At 40.6% G+C, this 19,770-nt stretch overlaps 1 protein-coding gene across 19 annotated transcripts in view; it reads left to right on the top strand.

Annotated features, from left to right (window-relative positions):
- Window positions 1-19,770, top strand: part of MEF2C (myocyte enhancer factor 2C) — a 169,865-nt gene that overhangs the window by 122,743 nt on the left and 27,352 nt on the right. For 14 of the 19 annotated variants that reach the window (XM_060143259.1, XM_060143245.1, XM_060143243.1 and 11 more), the window contains 4 exons: window positions 3,482-3,541; window positions 3,685-3,822; window positions 13,937-14,123; window positions 16,600-16,647. In XM_060143259.1, the coding sequence (XP_059999242.1) occupies window positions 3,482-3,541; window positions 3,685-3,822; window positions 13,937-14,123; window positions 16,600-16,647 (433 nt within the window). Of the gene's footprint in view, window positions 1-3,481; window positions 3,626-3,684; window positions 3,823-13,936; window positions 14,124-16,599; window positions 16,648-19,770 lie in introns of all 19 variants that reach the window. The other 5 variants (XM_060143261.1, XM_060143258.1, XM_060143260.1 and 2 more) reach the window with 3 other exon arrangements.

The raw sequence follows: 19,770 nt of genomic DNA, 5'->3' as shown, positions 1-19,770 counted from the left end.
AAGATCAGAGAATCTTTCAAAGGCCAGTGACAGAGATTTTGATTTTACTAGAAAAAGGCCGTAGGGAATAATGCTTATTTATCCATTTAGTAATCCCTTTAGTTATCCCTTTAGTTAATATCAGCTATTTATTACTGTGATAAAGACAGACTTGGCTGAATCTAATACTGATTCTTTTGTCATAATTAAACAGCTGTAGATTTTTAATATAATAAAGATAAGATTAGTCTTACGGTTCCACATTCAAACTATGGTAAAGTTTGTGCCGTTACTTCCATTTTCAGAGCTTTATAATTCCACTGTAATAATCTGTACTTAGCAGAAATGTGTTCTACAAGCTCTCAGCTGAGAGTAATATTTTTGAACAGTTTTTTCAATGTTCTGGTTATGTGATTATGGGAATTTAGAGCTCAATATGCTCTTGGGTTTTGTGTTTGTATTTCTCAAAATGCTCCTCTTTTAAATAACACAATATAACTTGAAATAAGACTATAAGTGCCTTTAAATGGTAGAGATATTTCATTACTTAAATAGTGGTGATATTCATTGTAGGATGATGTAGTCAGATATGAGAAGAATTTACTGGGAGAAAATGAGCCACTGTTTCCCTCTTAGTCCCATCACTGAGATTTCCTTTGTGACCTCATGCCACTTGCTTTGTTTACGTAATAGTTTATATAAGTCTTTAGGTATAAAGGAGCTATCGCTCTAATTCATTTTTTAACCTATAAACTGAGAAATGTTTTATTGAACAACAAGCATTCCCACTTGGTCTAAAACTTGACATCTAAGAACTATCAACATTTTAGCCATATTTTTATACTTACAATTTTCCCACATCCTAATTTTTGTTTCAATTCTACCTAATTTATTTCAGTGTTCAGTCCACTGCTGTAGTTACATATGCGTGGGAGAGGTCTATTCCACATCTCTCACTTTGCACTTCACAAGTGTGGGAAAGCCTAGGCAGGGGCAAGGTGACCACACAGTGGCCTGGCAGGAGGCGGGAGCCTTGGGCCGTTGTGCTGGGCCATGCTGGCCTGAGACCCAGCATAAGGTTTCCTGAAATCTTCATGGAAGATTTGTGAGAGATAATGAGTTAATATTTGTGGAGCTCTTTCAATAAAGTATAATTGATGTTTGAATTTTTATAAACCACACACAATATCTAGCCCTGAAAGCTTTGTAAGAATATTTAGCACACATGTACGTGCCAGATGGATTGTAATGACAGTTGATAGACCTCTCCTAACCCTTGCGTTCTGTTGTCAAAAATCTGCACAGCAAAACAACTATAGTTTTCACAAGAAGATTTGTTGGATAAAAGATTCGGGTGCACATTGAAAAATCTACTGTCTAGATAAGACTGTAAATTAATGTTATACCAGATAAGACCTTAAATGAGGGGTTTATGTAAGAATATTCTTCACATGCCCTAGAGAAATATCAGTAGATAAATTCTGAAAACATACCAGATAATATGTTCTTGATCTTACATATTTTTTTCTGCATAAGTGAATTTTTATGAAGAATTCGTGGAGTATGATGCAAGACACTCAGAAATTATTCTTAAAAGCTCAAGGATATGTGGAGATCAAAGCAGAACCACATCATAATACAAATAGTCATCACCCGGAAGAATGCTTTTGTGATTGAGATAATGCTAACAAAAGAGTTTAAAATATAGGAAATTAAGTTAGCAAATAAAATTGTTATTCTAACGTATTGTGACATCCTCTATAGTATTATTGTAGGAACCCTCTAGGAGTACTTATTCTGGGTGAAAAATGATAGCTGTAGATCCATGATAGGGGGCCAGGTGGCCCCACCAGTTATAAATTCCCCACGATTGTAAATGTATATTTTATCGCCGTGTGTCAAAATATTCATTTTAATATTCAAACATTGTACCACATAATAAGCTGTAACCATATGTTTATTTGTTATATTATATCACTGTAACATTAATAAATATTTACAGAGCCACAGTGTATCATAGACATATTCAAAATGGTCTCAGTTTGATTTGAACTGAAAATCTTTAGTGCCTCAGACACGAATTTTTAAAATGTTACATTTGTTACACATCAATAAGAGCCAAGGAGTTTAAATTTTTAAGACTGACACCCCCTTTTTAACTCACGCTGTTTTATTTGTTTTCCCCAATTGCGTGAATTAAAAATGGAGTGTTATCTCAGCTTTGAGGTCTTAGCTTGATGTCACAGCTCTTGCTTTATTTGTACGTGATTTCGGTCTTTAATAAAGATGAGCTCTGCTGAACTTTCCATTGATAAGAGATGCTTAGGTACACAGCTCTTTATAAACGATTTGGTAGTACCAGGAACATTCAGAAATGTTGCTAGTCTATTAAAAGTTCACATGGCAAGCTGTGTGATTGATTAATCAGAAGTTTTATAATTTCTAAAAACGTAACTATCTCTGTAAATAGGATCGTGTCCAACTAAGTTGACAACCATCAATTTTAAAAAGAAGAAAAAAAGAAAGGCAAACTCCTGACTCATACTTTTCCTGTTACAGCGTTATACATGAGTATTTATCCTTCTGTGACAGCTGAAACTAGACCAAGACACACATTCAGGAGACAGGAGGTTCGAGAAGAGGCACTGACTTTTCACTTTCATGTGTCAGGAGGCAGTCTCAGGGTGACCCTCCTCAGCTGCAGCCAGGAGGAACTTTTGCTACTTCAGTAGTTACTGACTTGGTTACCTCTCTGCAGTGTTCTTTGGCTTCCTTACTCAGCTCATGATAATGAAGCCCTAAGCTCAGCTCTGTTGCCTTTTCTTTCCAGCCTCTGTTAGGCAGACAACTTCTCAGTATTATCAATTTCAATACAGGTTTTCACACATATAGAACTCTAACCAGACTAAACAAAGGTGATTCACCTTATGATCACAGGGTCTGAACATTCTTAATGGGTACTTCGTGAGAATGTGAGCTGGGTTCTCCTACCACCTTTTGCGGTCAAGTGCACACCCAAAGGGGTGGCAGGACACTTCTAGTGCCAACCATTATGTTAAACTCAAACTAAGGATCTGTTGCCACTATTTCTGCTTTTGTCATGATCACGTTTTCTGAAATCATTGCATAATGTCCTAACTTCTAATTTTTCTGTGGGAAAATAGTGTTGCAATTTGCCCCCTTATTTGTATTCTGTGATCATCTGTCACTAGATGTTTGGAGCACATATGAATTCCAGATCATGAAACTTCAATCCTCATACCATCTTTGTTCGTTGAATTTGGTTGCAGAAGGAATATTTCCCTTTTACTTTTTTTTTTTAAGTAGTAATGATTACACTGTCGAAATGACTCATGGTATCTTTCTACGGTTTTTCTTTACCCTAATGTAATATAGCACATGTAATAACCTAAAATACTGGCAAGCTTGAACGTCTGTGACACCCCTGAATGTCTTTTACAGCCTTTGTCTAGGTTTGAACTTTCCAAATTATGTATTTCAGACGTTGAGAAAGAAGGGCCTTAATGGCTGTGACAGCCCAGATCCTGATGCAGACGATTCAGTAGGTCACAGCCCTGAGTCTGAGGACAAGTACAGGAAAATTAACGAAGATATTGATCTAATGATCAGCAGGCAAAGATTGTGTGTAAGTACTCAAAACACCCTTCATTTTTTTTACTCTTGATATTTCTCTGAACCTGGCAGGCCTTGAACAAGAAAGAAAACAAAGGCTGTGAAAGCCCCGATCCCGACTCCTCTTATGCACTCACCCCACGCACTGAAGAAAAATACAAAAAAATTAATGAAGAATTTGATAATATGATCAAGAGCCATAAAATTCCTGTAAGTACCAAAGGTAGATGGCTGGTCTGCTGATAGCTGCTGCAGTAACATACCTTAACCCTTTCAGTGAGGGCTTTCTCTAAGAGACACTGCCAAGTCAAACCCAGAAAACAGGCATCTCATCCCAAGGGCAGTCGCTTAGAAAGCAGACCCTAAGGGTTGCTGAAATTTTGTCATCTAAAAGATGCGCCATCAGGAAGTGCATTCGGAGGGAGCAAGTTCACAGGAGGAAGAGAAAGATCTGTGTGACACACACTGAGTTTACATAATCTCTTAAACACACAGTCCGCACAGATCACCAGGCACTCGTCAAACACTACAGTCTCCTTCTGAGCGAGGATTGACTGCAAAGATGCACGAGTGAAACTGCAGTTCTCTCGTGTAAACTGACACTCATCCCCCAAGTACAAGCTTATTCCTGAATGAAGCTTCAGCCCTCTCCCTAAATATGAAATTCAGCAGCAGCACTGAAGGGTTAAAGCTAATGCTCGCTGCAGAGAAACAGACTGCATGACAACCTAATGGTAAGATTTCAACGTGTTTGTGTGATGGGGTGATTTTAAAGCTTTGTCAGAATATTCGCTTTGCCTATACCAACATTTTCCACGCTTTAACATTTGGCTAAATTTTGTCTTAACCAAGTCAAAAAATTCCTAACAATCAATCATGTGCCTTGCCAGATATTTAAGAGAAATAACTCTGCATGTATTATTTTGTTTGCCCATATGTAGAGGGGGAGAGTACATACCTTTTGTTCTATTCTGTCATCAGTCAAGTGGTGTTCATTTTGTGACATAAAGTGATGCAACTCGAGGTTCACATGCTTTCTGAGTAACTTTCTGTTAGTGTCCCAACTGTCATTGTAGACAAGCTCCTCAGTAGATAATTAATCCCTTTCTCAAAAAAGTACATTTTTTGTAAGTTAGGGAAACAGCCTAAACCTGAGGATTGAGAGAGACTGCAGGGAAAACAGGCCTCAGTGCAGATATCTGGGGACAAAAGCTCCAGGCCAAATCCACAACGGCACTCACAAGATAAATTAATGCTTTACACATAGTAGGTGCACATCAACCTGTCCTGGATTAAATTGAATACTTTAAAACTTATTTAAAATGTACGCATATTAAACTTCATGTCCTCATAAATATATGTCTGCTTCATTTGTTAAATGAAATAATATCAACAGGAAATCTTTTATTGAATCAGAATTATTAATACACTGTATCATGAAAGAAAGCTAACTGCTGTGAATTCTTAAAGGTTTTCATAAAACCGAGTACTACATACAGCATTTCCACAGTGGGCACTTGGTCAAATGAAACATTTCCTATCAGATGCAGCAATGCATACTTGTTATACCCAGAATTCTTTTTTTTTTTTTTTTTTCTTGTGGTACGCGGGCCTCTCACTGTTGTGGCCTCTCCCATTGCGGAGCACAGGCTCTGGACGCGCAGTCCCAGCGGCCATGGCTCACGGGCCCAGCCACTCCGCTGCATGTGGGATCTTCCCGGACCGGGGCACGAACCCACGTCCCCTGCATCGGCAGGCGGACCCCCAACCACTGTGCCACCAGGGAAGCCCTATACCCAGAATTCTTAAATGAAGTCTATTGGGATTCTGTCTTGCCCAGAAGGAGGAAAGAAACAGCTCCTTTGGGCCAATTTTTAGTTCTGATGGCCTGAGTTTCTCCCACGATATAATACACTAGTTTAGAGCTGCCGGGCAGATTTGTGAATGTAAGATGTTAAGGTGAAGCACGTTAGGTGTCTCAGGAGGAATCCCCAGCACAGTGAGGAAAAGGGTGGTGTATGTAAGACTGGTAATCACTCTCCATGTGTGTGTGGAGCTTAACCCCCAAAGTTCTGGGAGGACGCCCGTGTTTGCACATTGGATCATTTCTCCCATGCTCTAGGGGGAAAAAGATGTAATGCCTACCTGGATTCCTTCACCATATTTCATCCTGTCGTGTAAAGAGTTCAAAATCAGGATACATGATTTCTTAAGAGGGGCAGTGATGTGCAGCAGGGGATGGAAAACCACATTAGAGTTTCCAGGCAGAGCTGTGAGAAGGAGCCACACAGCTCCAGGCTGTGCCTCCCAGTCGTCATTTCTTCAGTAAGTGCTTCAGTCTCCACGATGAAAAGCCCAGTTTTCGCACATCGCTTTCAGTTGCTGGAAGTAAATTTTGTTGAAAGTTTCCACAGCTGCTAAAACATTTACAGCAGGGCAAGGACACTCTGCCCTTTGTACGGAGAGAGTGTCACTACCTCTTTAAAAACATTACAAGACTGTTTTTCTATTTCAAAGACCCAGGTTGAAGAGTTTCCCTTTTAAAATAGAAAAATTTAATATTGCAGTCACCTGTCAGTATAATCTAATTTACGCCCTTATTCCTCAATTACATGAAATAATTCATGGATGGTTTGGAATCATGTTGACCAGCATTTCCTCATGTGGGGTTTGCCATGGTTCATGCTGGGCTTCACAGTGAGGAAAAACAGCTCCATTTGAGGAACCAGGAATTAGGAAATGGGCTGAGGGAAGGAGGGGCAAACGCAGGACTGGTTGAGAGAGACCAGGAGGAAGTGGAAATAGACGGTATGGATGCATTTTCTTCAAATAATGGGCTATGAAGAGAGAGAAATAATACTGTAACTAGGATCAAGGAGGGTGTTAAAAGGAAAAGCACTTGAGATGATTTATATGTAGAGGAGGAACGCTTGAAGGAAGGAAAAGATGGGACGTGTAGGTGCAATGGGGATAAAATGGCAAAGCTTCTCAAGGAAGGGAAGGGGGCTGGGATGGGAACGGGAAGGATTTGCAGATGTAGTCAGGGTGGTAGGTGGGAGAGGGAAATTGAGGGGGTGACCACCTAATGACCTCTGTTTTTATACTGAATTCAGCTTCTATAGCTAATGAGATGGGGGAGCAGGGGCTTGGGAGAGAGTGACGTGGGTGTAGATATTGTGAGGAACTGGGGATGGAGCGGGTAGTGAGCCCAGGCCAGAGTCGTGGGGCAGCCCGGAGGGGATTTGGATACCAGCACACGGTAGTCACTAGTCATCAGCATTGTGTGCTTCTTTTCTCTGCTAGTTCTCAGCAGCCTGGTAATGGTTGATCAAAAGTTAAGGGTGGGGCTTCCCTGGTGGCGCAGTGGTGGAGAGTCCGCCTGCCGATGCAGGGGACGCGGGTTCGTGCCCCGGTCCGGGAGGATCCCACGTGCCGCGGAGCGGCTGGGTCCGTGGGCCGTGGCCGCTGGGCCTGCGCGTCCGGAGCCTGTGCTCCGCGGCGGGAGAGGCCACAGCAGTGAGAGGCCCGCGTACCGCAAAAAAAAAAAAAAAAAAAAAAGTTAAGGGTGGGCTTCCCTGGTGGCGCAGTGGTTGGGGGTCCGCCTGCCAATGCAGGGGACGCAGGTTCGTGCCCCGGTCCGGGAGGATCCCACATGCCGCGGAGCGGCTGGGCCCGTGAGCCATGGCCGCTGAGCCTGTGCTCCGTGACGGGAGAGGCCACAACAGCGAGAGGCCCGCGTACCGCAAAAAAAAAAAAAAAGTTTAGGGTGTCAGTAGTGGCCCAAAAAAGGGATTCAGTTCAGTCATTCACATTGAATGAAAGAGGGCCTATTAAGTAAAAATATTTTATTGGACTTTTCCTTGTGGTAAGTTTGGGAAAATCATGGGGTTTGGATAAGAGTTGATACCTTTCTTGACCACGATGACTCACTTTGGCAACCATGATCAATTTGTTCAGGGATAGAAACTAGAAGCTGTTTAGCTCTCATGCCTATATGAAAAAGCCAGTGCCAGTGTCATGGGTGTGTGACCTGTGCAGTTACGCAGGGCCCTGCTATCCTAGGGCCACACTTGGTTAAATCCTCTGCTGTCACCATCTTGAAATTCTTAGTAATTTTTTAACAAGCGCCCCACATTTTCATTTTGCCCTGAGCCCTGCAAATTATACAGCCAGTCCTACCTATAGCATTTTAATCACCCCAAATTCCTTCTTCCTTCCTATCTTGAGGGTTCTAAAATTTGAAGCCCGGCCCTGAAATCTTTGCAAGTTTAGAGTTTTTAATGACTTTTTGGCTTTCACTTTTTAGACAAAAATTTTAAAAATTTAGGTGCTTTTAAGTTCCTTAATTTTGAAAAGTCAAGAAGAAAAAGAAAAATGCCAATTTCTAATAGGCATGGGTGCATTATTATAGCCTTGGCATTTCCTAAAGCATCTAGAGCTGGTTGGTCTCTTATGGATGCAGCCACTTCAGGTCCCACATAAGTTCGAGGGAGAGTAAATGACTTGCCTGCTTAAGTTGCTTTTTATTACACCACCTGGACTGCAGCTGAGATTTCTGATACAAAGGCTGATGTTCTTCCTCATTCCCTGAAACACCTTACTATGGTCGTATTTAAGCTTATAATTTGATTTTTAAATTATTTAGCCAGTTCCTGATACAGATAAGGAAACAAAGCAAAAGATAGAATGCAACAGATGTTACTGTATTTTATGAATTGTGAATTTTTGAAGTATGCTCTGATATCAGAATTATATCTGACTTCTGTTTAGCCAATCACAAGAGAGTTTTATAATAACTCTCATCAAATTGTTTACAGTCCAGAATTCTGGAAACTGAGTAACTCTTGGGGATGATGGTCAGAGGAAGAAAGGAGTAGAGAGACTTTCACTAAATTGGTTAGTAGACTGGTTCAGAATTTATTAAATGATTATGAATCATCCTGTTTATTTTGGATGTGGACATAAGCGTGGGGGAGGAGGGAGGTATTGGCTTTGCTCTCTACTGAGACACAATCGATATTCTGTAGAATATTCAGGGGAGAAGTAGTTTTACAGCAGATCCTTAGGTTCCCAGGTAAACATTTATAAGTAGTAATAGTGAATACGGATTAAAACATTTGTAACCAAAAGAAAGCTTTAAAATACCAAATCTGAGTAAATATGAATGATAGGAGTCTTTAGGGTGTATTTTTCCCCAAGTCCCCCGTCACACCCTGGCATCAGTGGGCATAAACATGCACCCCAACATGGACGTTCAGCCACGTTCTGTGAGAATCCAATTAATTCATTATGTTTGTGGTTCATAAATAATAAGCTACTAATATGCAGCCCATACTCACCTCACAGTATAATTTCTGACTGAAATATTTTATTTCTATCCAAAAACATATACTGTGTTGCATGGTGATTTAGTAGCAAAACCAATAGGCTCAGTCACCAGTTAGATGACCTTGGGCCACTTACTTAATCTCACCAATTTAAAAAGGAAGGATTGGGCTTCCCTGGTGGGGCAGTGGTTGGGAGTCCGCCTGCCGATGCAGGGGACGTGGGTTCGTGCCCCGGTCCGGGAAGATCCCACATTGCCACGGAGCAGCTGGGCCTGTGAGCCATGGCCGCTGAGCCTGCGTCCAGAGCCTGTGCTCCGCAACGGGAGAGGCCACAACAGTGAGAGGCCCATGTACTGCAAAAAAAATAAAATAAAATAAAATAATAAATAAAAAGGAAGGATTATATTTATAGTGCAGGGATGTTGAAATGGTTGAGTCTTATCATGTATGTAAATTATAGTATAGTGTCTGCTCAGAAAATAATATACAGTAAGTTGTAAGCTTGTACTTTTTTATGTTAATATAGTATCTTCCTAAACATTCTTCTTTGAATAAAAATATTCAATTAATATAATAAGAAGTAGACTAGGGTATGTATTACTTCATAGCAAAAGACCCTTAGCACCTTGATGAAAGGGAACGTTATTTGACCAACACCTTAACTGATCTTGTAAAAAGAGGGAAAGAAGAGAGAGGGAAAGAGATCAGGAGATGCGGGGAGCAGGGGCAGGATTAAGTAGAGTAGTCAGGGTGGGCTTCCTTGTAAAGAACAGATGTTTTTAAAATTTATTCAAGTATAGTTGATTTACAATGTTGTATTAATTTCTGCTGTACAGCAAAGTGATTCAGTTATACCTATATTCTTTTTCATATTCTTTTCCATTATGGTTTATCACAGGATATTGAATATAGTCCCCTATGTTATCCAGTAGGACCATGTTGTTTAAACATCCTATATGTAATAGTTTGCATCTGCTAATCCCAAACTCCCAATCCTTCCCTCCCACCACTCCCTCCACTCCCCACAGCCCCACCGCCCCCAGCCCCCACCCCCCACCCCACCCCCCGGCAACCACAAGTCTGTTCTTTATGGAAAAGACCAGATTTTGAAGGAAGGAAGTGATGGGAGTTAGCCAGAGAAATGAGACAGGAATGAGGCAGGCAGGGAGGAAGAGGATGATAGGAAATCAGTAATGGAGCCGGGCAAAAACTGGAATTTATAGGGCCTTGTGGAACATTGGAAGAAGTTGGGCTTTACTCCAACTAAGATGGGAACTCTCGCAGGGTTTAGAATAGAGAAGTGCCATCATCTGACTTATGCTTTTAAGGGATCTGTTTGCAAAGTTGAAAATAGAAGGGAGGGCAAGGATAGAAGCGGGTGACCATTAGGAAGTGACTGCAGTGATTAAGGCAAGAGATGATGGTGCTACAACCAGCCATTAGAAGGTGAGAGGTGGTTGGAGACTATATGGAAGTTAAGCCAGTAGGATTTCCTGGTAGACTGGATGTGGGGAGTGGGAGAAAGAGAAGATTCTGGGATGACTCCAAGGATTTTATTGTGTGCAAACAAAAGCATTGAGCTGTCATCAGCTGGAGATGGGGAGAGTTACATTGGAGCTAGTTTTGAGATGTCTCTCAGACATTTACGTAGAAATATTGAGGGTATAGCTGGATATGCCAGGCTGGAGTCAGGAGAGAGATCTGAGCTAGAGATAGAAAAAGGGCTGTGGTACTCTTACATTCAGAGAGCAGGGAGAAGAGGAAGAACCGGCAGCGAAGACTGAGAAGGAGCAGCTATCAAGATAGAGGGAGGGCTTCCCTGGTGGCGCAGTGGTTGAGGGTCCACCTGCCGATGCAGGGGACACAGGTTCGTGCCCCGGTCTGGGAGGATCCCACATGCCGCAGAGCGGCTGGGCCCATGAGCCACAGCCGCTGAGCCTGCGCGTCCAGAGCCTGTGCTCCGCAACGGGAGAGGCCACGACAGTGAGAGGCCCGCGTACCGCAAAAATAAAAAAAAAAAAAAAGATAGGAGGGAAAGTTCAGGGCCATGGAAAGGGTGGAAGTTTATCAAGGAGTGACCATCTATGTCCCAGTTGAGGACTGAGAAGTTACCATTGGATTTAGCAACCTGAAGGTTATTCACGACTATGACATGAGCATTTTCAGTGAAGTGGTGAGGAAAATTTTTTAATGGAGTGAGTTAAAAGAAAGCAGTGTGCTGTATTTACAACAAAAGTCACAAGAGCAGCATTGTCATGGATGACATGATTTTCCAAAGTAGTGAATAATTTTTAGTAAAGTTCCACACCAAACAGAGTGAAACATTCCCTCACCACACACAGTAACTGCATTTCTGGGAATTTCAGTGTTTAATAAAATCTGCATTTCGGTGTACTAAAAATACCTTGTGTCTGCAGAACAAAGTTAGTTCTGACTCAGATCATTATTAAATAGGTTTTTCACCCACATGAATGTCCAGTGGGACATTGGAAAGTTGGATGGGGTAAGAGACAATTCTTTGTTGTGTAGAACTGTCCCACGTGTAATAGAATATACAGCATACCTACCCACCAGGAAAATACCAGCCATGCCCCCCAATCATTGTGACACCCACAGATTTCCAAAATGCTCCCTAAGGAGATAGTTCACCTGTATAGAGCACCACTATTCTAGATCTGGAAAGTTACTATCATGGCAAACTCAAAAGGGTAATTGAAGAGAGTTTAATAAAGGGACTATTTACAGATGGGTAGAGATCAGGGAAACTCGAGAAATAGTGAAGTACATTAGGGCTTACAACCTAGAAGCTATTACCACATCTAGGTCTGAAGGTGCAAGAGGAGGAAGAAGTTACCGGAGCACAGTTAGATCTATGTCTGTAGGAGAGAGGCCCCAAAAGGGGCGTGACCTTCACTAGGGGAATGCAGCCTCTGCCATCCTGTGGCCCAGCAAGAGGGATGCTACAGTACAAGACAACCCTGACCTCTCTCCTCCTACTCTCTGTACTTCTGACGGTGCCTCCACTGGCCCAGCCAAAGCCAGAGGGCCAGGGGAATCTGGTGGATACACTTTGGAGCATCAGCCTTCTGGACCCAGAGCAGTGAAGAGGGTGGAGGGGCAAATGGTGAAAACCTAGAAGGCTACTTCGTTTTCTTAGGTGTGCTCGAGTAATTCTTTTTTTTTTTTTTTTTTTGTGGTACGCGGGCCTCTCACTATGTGGCCTCTCCCGTTGCGGAGCACAGGCTCTGGATGCGCAGGCTCAGCGGCCATGGCTCACGGGCCCAGCTGCTCCGCGGCATGTGGGATCTTCCCGGACTGGGGCACGAACCCGTGTCCCCTGCATCAGCAGGCGGGCTCTCAACCACTGAGCCACCAGGGAAGCCCTAGAGTAATTCTTATTGGGCCTTTTAATAAAGGAATGCAATATTTTATTGACTGTATAGACATTTATTTCACAGCATACACTAATATTTTTTGTTGTTTAAAGACTCTGGGAATTGGATATATTCATTCTTTGATGTCTTATCAAACATTCATGTTCGATTATATCATGGTGTTTATCCAAAATTGTTTTTGTTACCCTGTTTACAACAGATAAAGCCTAATAAAAAAAATGACTATGTTAACATAACACTTGAACATTTTTCTTTCCCTCTAAAAAATGAAGAATCAAAGACATGTAAAAGAAAAGAGTTATGACACGTTTGTTCTTGTCAGTATCGCCATGTCCAGATCAGGGAAGAAAAGACAAATAGGAAAAATAAAGAGAAAGGGAGCAGAAGCATAGAAAGAGGACAGTATTGTAATTATCACCAGGATAATCAAAGAACTATTGCAGAGCACAACGTATGATGCAGGCCAGCCAATGAACCAGGAAAAACAAAACAAAACAAAACTTGATGTTAGGATTACAGAAAAAAATAGTAAAAAAAGAAAACTTTGAGCCATATGCACTTATGTATTTAAATTTGTACAGTGGCTTATTGGAGACTCCCTGAGGGAATGTTCTATATAAACCCTAGTATACATATTAGATTCACACACATACACATACATATATCCATTTTATATTAAGAATGCTGTATACTCTAACATCATGAGTCCTCTGGCAATATATGGAAACAGTATTTTCATTTATAATGTTAAAAACGAAGAAAAAGAGGGAGGGAATTACAACTATGATTATCTAGCTAATGCAAGCAGAAAAATAAGCATGTTTGGATTAAATTGCCAAAATAATACCAAAAAATCAATGATTGGGACTTGAATTACTCTAACTAGACATCCACAAAGCCTCAGTTCACTAAATGCTTGCAGCTCTCTCATTGAAGATATAGGTCCTGCCATTTGTCAGTGTCAGTATATCCCAAAATGTGAAGTGTAACATACATTCTGAACTATCAGGTTAAAATATGAATTATTGAATGATACATGCTCTGTCGAATCCTGTATCTTAAAATGTCTATTATCTTTAGAGTTAACTTTCAAAAGACAGACTTTTAAAAATAATAATTAAAGTATATGTGCTATTCACACGCCTGGAGATGATTTTATATCATTAAACTTCTGCATAAATATGCTTCAATAAGCAATTAAACCAAAAGCTCCAGTTTGCATTTTAATCCTTTTTCTCTGTGAAGTCTTCACAATCATATACCTTTGATCTTGCAGTCATTTCTGGCACCAGATTCAGATATCACAGATGAACAATCACTACTTAATAGACCGGAATTCAAAGACAATGGAGTCTAATGAAATGGGGCTTTGTTTGAAACAAAAGTGAAACGTTTTCTAATAGTTGCAAAGAAGGCATTCTAAGCACATTAAAGAAATCAATTTAGGATCCGCACATCCTGAGACCTCTTCTTAATGGTCTTCTAGACACCAAGCAGTTTGGAATTTGAAATTTTTCTTAGAAAAGTAAAAGCTGTCTGTACTTGGAGGGCTCTGTTTCTGTTCATTTCGTTTACCCGTGGGTTTTTTTCCTGCTCCTACAGGCTGTTCCACCTCCCAACTTTGAGATGCCAGTCTCCATCCCAGTGTCCAGCCACAACAGTTTGGTATACAGCAACCCCGTCAGCTCACTGGGGAACCCCAACCTTTTGCCACTGGCCCACCCTTCTCTGCAGAGGAATAGTATGTCTCCTGGTGTAACACATCGACCACCGAGTGCGGGTAACACAGGTATGTTCTCATAAGAACGCAATGGTAACAAACCATTGGAAGGAGCCACCCTTGGCAAAAAAAGGCTATCTTACCTACAAGATGTCGCGTTTTCCAGTTTTCCATGTCTTATGTCCCTGCATTGCTTAATAACCATCCCCAGCTAGGTCTTCCACATGATAAAACCTAACTCAGAATATCTTTCAGAATGTTTCATAATCTGCAGTTTATCCGTTGAGCCTATCTGTCACCAATCTCCTCATTTGGCTATATTTTAACCACATACTTTCTCAAACAGAACATCAAATATCCTGTCTCCATGCTTTTGCTTCTCCTCTTCTCCTGCCTAAAATGCCCTTTTCCCTCTTCCTCCTAGCCAGATGTCACCTCTTCTGTGAAACCTTCCCCTGTGTCCTCTGATAGCATTTATCTCAGTTATTTATTATTTTGGTCGATATTTATTTATTTATACAGTAACATAGCACAAAAGGATTTAAGGCAGAGAAAGAAATGTGATAGGATAGCATAATTTATAAGAACAGTGAATTAAAAACAAAACTAAGTCAGTAGTTAAGAGCACATCACAAGGACGTATACACCTGCTACAAATGTGTGTCTGCACTTCTAGGAGACGCTTACCGTTATACAATTCATAGTGTCCCAGAGAAAAATCATCGCTCAGGAAAAGTTCGACCATTTTTAGTACTCAGATCAAACGATACACAATATGATGTACTGTATTGAGTATGTGTCCATTTCCCCACTGAACTTACAGAACCTTGAAGGGAAGAATGTCCTCTTGATTTGTCAGACTCACCATAAGAACTAAATAAATGTGAGTTGAATATAACTAAACAATTCCTTCATATTTCTAAAATAAGCACCAAAAAGTCATTGTATTTCTAAATCACATACAGCAAATCATTATATATTTACATTTTATTTCTTTAAAAGCACTTAATAGGAAAGTTTTAATGTCTTAGACACACTTTTTATTAAAAACGATTTATTCACAGAATTTTTCCTTTAGAATATTTGACTATCTGCCTTCTAATTAGAATTAAACATGTGTTACTTTTTTAGTACAGAAACTTCATGTGGAGAATACAATCAAAATCAGCTACATTAAAAAAAACGACAAATCTTGAATCTGAGAGATGTGTATAAACAACTTATGCTATTCTTTCTACTTCTGAATATGCTGAAATTTTTCATAAGCATTTTCAATAACCATATGTATTCCTTTCAGATCATATTCAAATGCTATTGAATCTTCTATTTGATGAACTCATGCTCATTTGTTTTTAAAAATCCATTTATTTCCAAAATATTTATTTGATTGGAAATAATAAACATTTTCCTAAAATGTAATGAACAGTTTCTTCTAATTCCAAACCCAGAACCAAATAATAATTATAGCAATTAGAGAATAATCTAGCTGATATTCTGTTCTTTTGGCTAAATTTTGTTCCTTAAAAAGTAAAAATAATTATTATATTCAGTATCTTTTTGAAACATCCCAACTCTCATAAACATACACTGCCAAATTTTAACCTACTTTCTTAAGCTAACAGTGAATAAACATATGTTTCTAAATTTGTAGTCAGTAAAACCTGTTTTATTGTGTTAGTAAGTAAAAATCCAGATAGTAAATGAGATCATTCACTGTTAGAAGATTCATGAAATGACCAAAGTTCTAGACAATTAGCATTGCACAGAATTAATTGTATAAAATACACTTACAAAGAATTAAACATCAAATATATGGTTATTTGAGCATAGAGTAAACCTTACTCTTTTCCTTCACTCTCTAGAAAATATCACCTTAGGGAAAACTAGACTTGGAAATATGATAAAAATTTAGAGACCATTCAAAGACTAGATTTTTTTTTAATTTATTCATTTATTTTTTTAAATTTATTTTTGGCTGTGTTGGGTCTTCGTTGCTGTGTGTGGGCTCTCTCTAGTTGCGGTGAGCGGGGGCTTCTCCTCGTTGAGGTGCACGGGCTTCTCATTGCGGTGGCTTCTCTTGCTGTGGAGCACGGGCTCTAGGCGCACAGGTTTCAGTAGTTGTGATACGTGGGCTCAGTAGTTGTGGCTCGCGGGCTCCAGAGCACAAGCTCAGTAGTTGTGGCGCACGGGCTTAGTTGCTCCGCAGCATGTGGGATCTTCCTGGACCAGGGCTCGAACCCGTGTCCCCTGCATTGGCAGGCAGATTCTTAACCACTGCGCCACCAGGAAGTCCTAAAGGCTAGCTTTTTAAATGTAATCTTTCTTAGAAAGAAAGATTCTGCAAAATGTCAGTCAGTGATTGTATTTTTAATGTTTGACCACAGCATGTCACAGTGAAACGAATATCAGCCATCTGACCTAGGTAGTACTTGACAAATTTAGGACTCTTGGGTGAGGACCAAATGCTAAGGTTGCTAAAGGTAAAGTGTGTTGCTCTGTGGGCCTTTTAGCCTTTCTCCTTTTGATCTTCCTCTTTCATCCATAGGTGGTCTGATGGGTGGAGACCTCACATCCGGTGCAGGCACCAGTGCAGGTGAGTGGAGACTTCAGTACTAGAGTACGTTTCATTGTTTAGGGTTCCTTTACTTGGTGATTTGCAGAAGGAAGTCTTTTGAACAAAGTCAAGTTGAGAGATCAGTGAGAGGCATGGGAAAATGGCCCCAAGAATTTCTAAAGCACTTTTATGAAGCAGGAGTGGTTGGATAGTAACTCAGAAGACTATTTATTAACTAGACCTTTCCTTAATAAAACTTCAGCTAGTCAACATAATCAGAATTGGGGGTTCTGATCCAATCAATTTAATCCTAGGTACCATCTGTAGCCACAAAAGTACCTTTAACAAGCCTTGCCGATCGTGTTCTTTGTTAATCATTTCACGTTAAATGTGAATCACTTTCTACACAAAGTACCAAACTTCTTTACACTTCAAAAGGAGAATACATAAAGAAAAGGAAGGAGTGAGATTATAACCCTTCCACAATACTGTTAATAAAATAAAACCATATTTGGCATTAAAATGAGTTCTTAGAGAATATGAACACAGTGGACCCCGCGAAAAAGCCCCTTAAATATAGTTCAGCTCTTAAGAACTTCTTCCATTATGGCCAATTGTCTCCTGGTCACACTTCTCCAGGGTTCCATATTAATTCATATAATTGTGATTATTGAGATATTGATGTCATTTTCAACACAGCGGTAAGACAGGACAATACTTTCTGATGCTAACTGCAGTTCACTATTGGCACAACAAGTAACCATGGTAATTCCTGCAGCGGGAACATGCTCTACATTTAAAATAGTAGGAGGCAGGCATGATAACATAAGGTTATGTTTGAAATGTCAAAAAAATTCAAGTTTATTGAAATATCTATGGACAGCCTAATTAAAATATTTTGCTGGGTTCAACTATAATAGCCTGCTAATTATAAGAAAGAAGATTAACAAATTGGCATATAGGGCTTCCCTGGTGGCGCAGTGGTTGAGAATCCGCCTGCCGATGCAGGGGACACGGGTTCGTGCCCCGGTCTGGGAAGATCCCACATGCCGTGGAGCGGCTGGGCCCGTGAGCCATGGCCGCTGAGCCTGCGCGTCTGGAGCCTGTGCTCCGCAACGGGAGAGGCCACAACAGTGAGAGGCCCGCGTACCGCAAAAAAAAAAAAAAAATTAGGTAGATTCAAATTAATGAGTAGACTGAATATACTATTTTGCTGGACATTGAAGCAAAGTGCTCATTTTTTTTCCCTCAAAAAATACTGTATGGTTTGTAGCCCGAAAGTTACAGGACCAGATCAAAGCTAGACCATTGTAGCTTGGATTCAAGTCTCTGTCAAACACTGGCTAGAGAGCGTGATGGGGGCTGAAAACTGGATTGTCTCAAAGACCAAGAAAAAGATAAATAAGAAAAATGGCTTCGATGTTATGGTATTTTATCCAGTATCTCGATGCATCAGTTTGCTTGCTCATGTGGGAACAGCCAGTAGTGGTGATGAAAGTTATTAGAAGTAGTAAAAAGAAAACAAAAACGCATGGGGTTGAGGGGATGGGTCACTCATCTTTGATGAACGTGGCCTCTTGTTACTGCTTAATAGCTAGAATGCTTTAGAATTCTATGTTGAAAATAAGTGTTGTTGTTCAATTATGCTGTCATTGTCAATTCCCTGACAGTCGACTAAGGTACATGGCCCTCCGGGGACAAAGAAGACACTCAATCTTGTAAGCATACAAGTTAGCCACATATAGCCTATAGCGTCACTGAACTAAAAAAAAAATCTTACAGGCTTAGCAAATTCATCCCCCTGCTTCAGGACCTCTGCTGTAGCACAAGAATCTTCTACTTCAAAAATGGAAGGGAATAAAAGAAGCACTCAGTTGCTCCAACTTGATGATAATAAACCTTGTATTTTGATGATTGTATCTTGTAGCCATGAGCATATAATTGTCACAGTTTCTGTATAGTTATGAAAGAGTTACTTCCCCACTTTTTAAAAATAGAGGAAGAAGCCCTTTCTAACCCTGGTTCCACAGAACACCTGTTGCACATGCCACTGAGTCTTGGGCTTAGCTGCTATGTCCTGCTCACAGACTCAGCCGTCTGCCCCTTCTTTCTCATGCCAGCCAGTATCATGTGTCAGAGATGAATATATCGGTGCTGATGTCAGACAATCACATAATACCGAGGGAAAGAAGTCCAGCCAGAATGTCTCTACATTTTCAGAAAAGAAAACTAAAGCAAAATGGCCAGAAGATATCTTCCAAATTTTGAATGTTGTCACTGAAATTCAAAGTCTCAGATAAAGTTAGAAACTCTGAGGTCAAGTGGCAAGACTCTGCAATTAAGTTAAATATTTTTTCGCCTGTAATTTTTTTTCAAAATCTAGTCATCTCAGCTTGTAAAAAGGGTATAGTCTCATGAGGGAAGGAAATACATTTTTTTAATAAATTTATTTTATTTATTTTTGGCTGTGTTGGGTCTTCGTTGCTGCACACAGGCTTTCTCTAGTTTCAGCGAGCGGGGGCTTCTCTTCGTTGCGTTGTACGCGCTTCTCACTGCGGTGGCTTCTCTTGTTGCAGAGCACGGGCTCTAGGCACGTGGGCTTCAGTAATTGTGGCACGAGGGCTCAGTAGTTGTGGCTCTCAGACTCTAGAGTGCAGGCTCCGTAGTTGTGGTGCACAGGCTTAGTTGCTCCGTGGCATGTGGGATCTTCCCGGACCAGGGATCGAACCCATGTCCCCTGCATTGGCAGGCAGATTCTTAACCACTGTGCCACCAGGGAAGTCCTCGGAAGGAAATAAATTTGGCATTTATTGTTTTCTTATAAATACCAAGAGACCAAAGAGCTCTCAGCTCAATCATAAAGTATAGCATCTTTCCCATCCACTCCCTGCACTGTACCTCTCCCTCATGCCACCATCCAGTGAGTCATCAAATCTTACCAACTTTGCCTCGAAGGTATTTCCTAAAGCTAATCCTTTCTCTCCATTACTATCCCACTGCCCTGGTTCAGGGTTATAGCAACACTCCAGAACTATTTCCAGAGATCCCTAATTCATCTCCCAGCTTCACACTGCATCCCACTCCAGTCTCCTCGTGACTCATTAGTCTTTATCAAAACCTTAAACTAATTGTAGGTCATCCTTCAGATACTCAAAATCCAGC

This window comes from Lagenorhynchus albirostris, chromosome 3 (assembly GCF_949774975.1).
Source record: "Lagenorhynchus albirostris chromosome 3, mLagAlb1.1, whole genome shotgun sequence".
Taxonomy (NCBI): domain Eukaryota; kingdom Metazoa; phylum Chordata; class Mammalia; order Artiodactyla; family Delphinidae; genus Lagenorhynchus; species Lagenorhynchus albirostris.
Note: the sequence above shows the minus strand (reverse complement) of the source record. Positions and strands in the feature narration are given on the sequence as shown.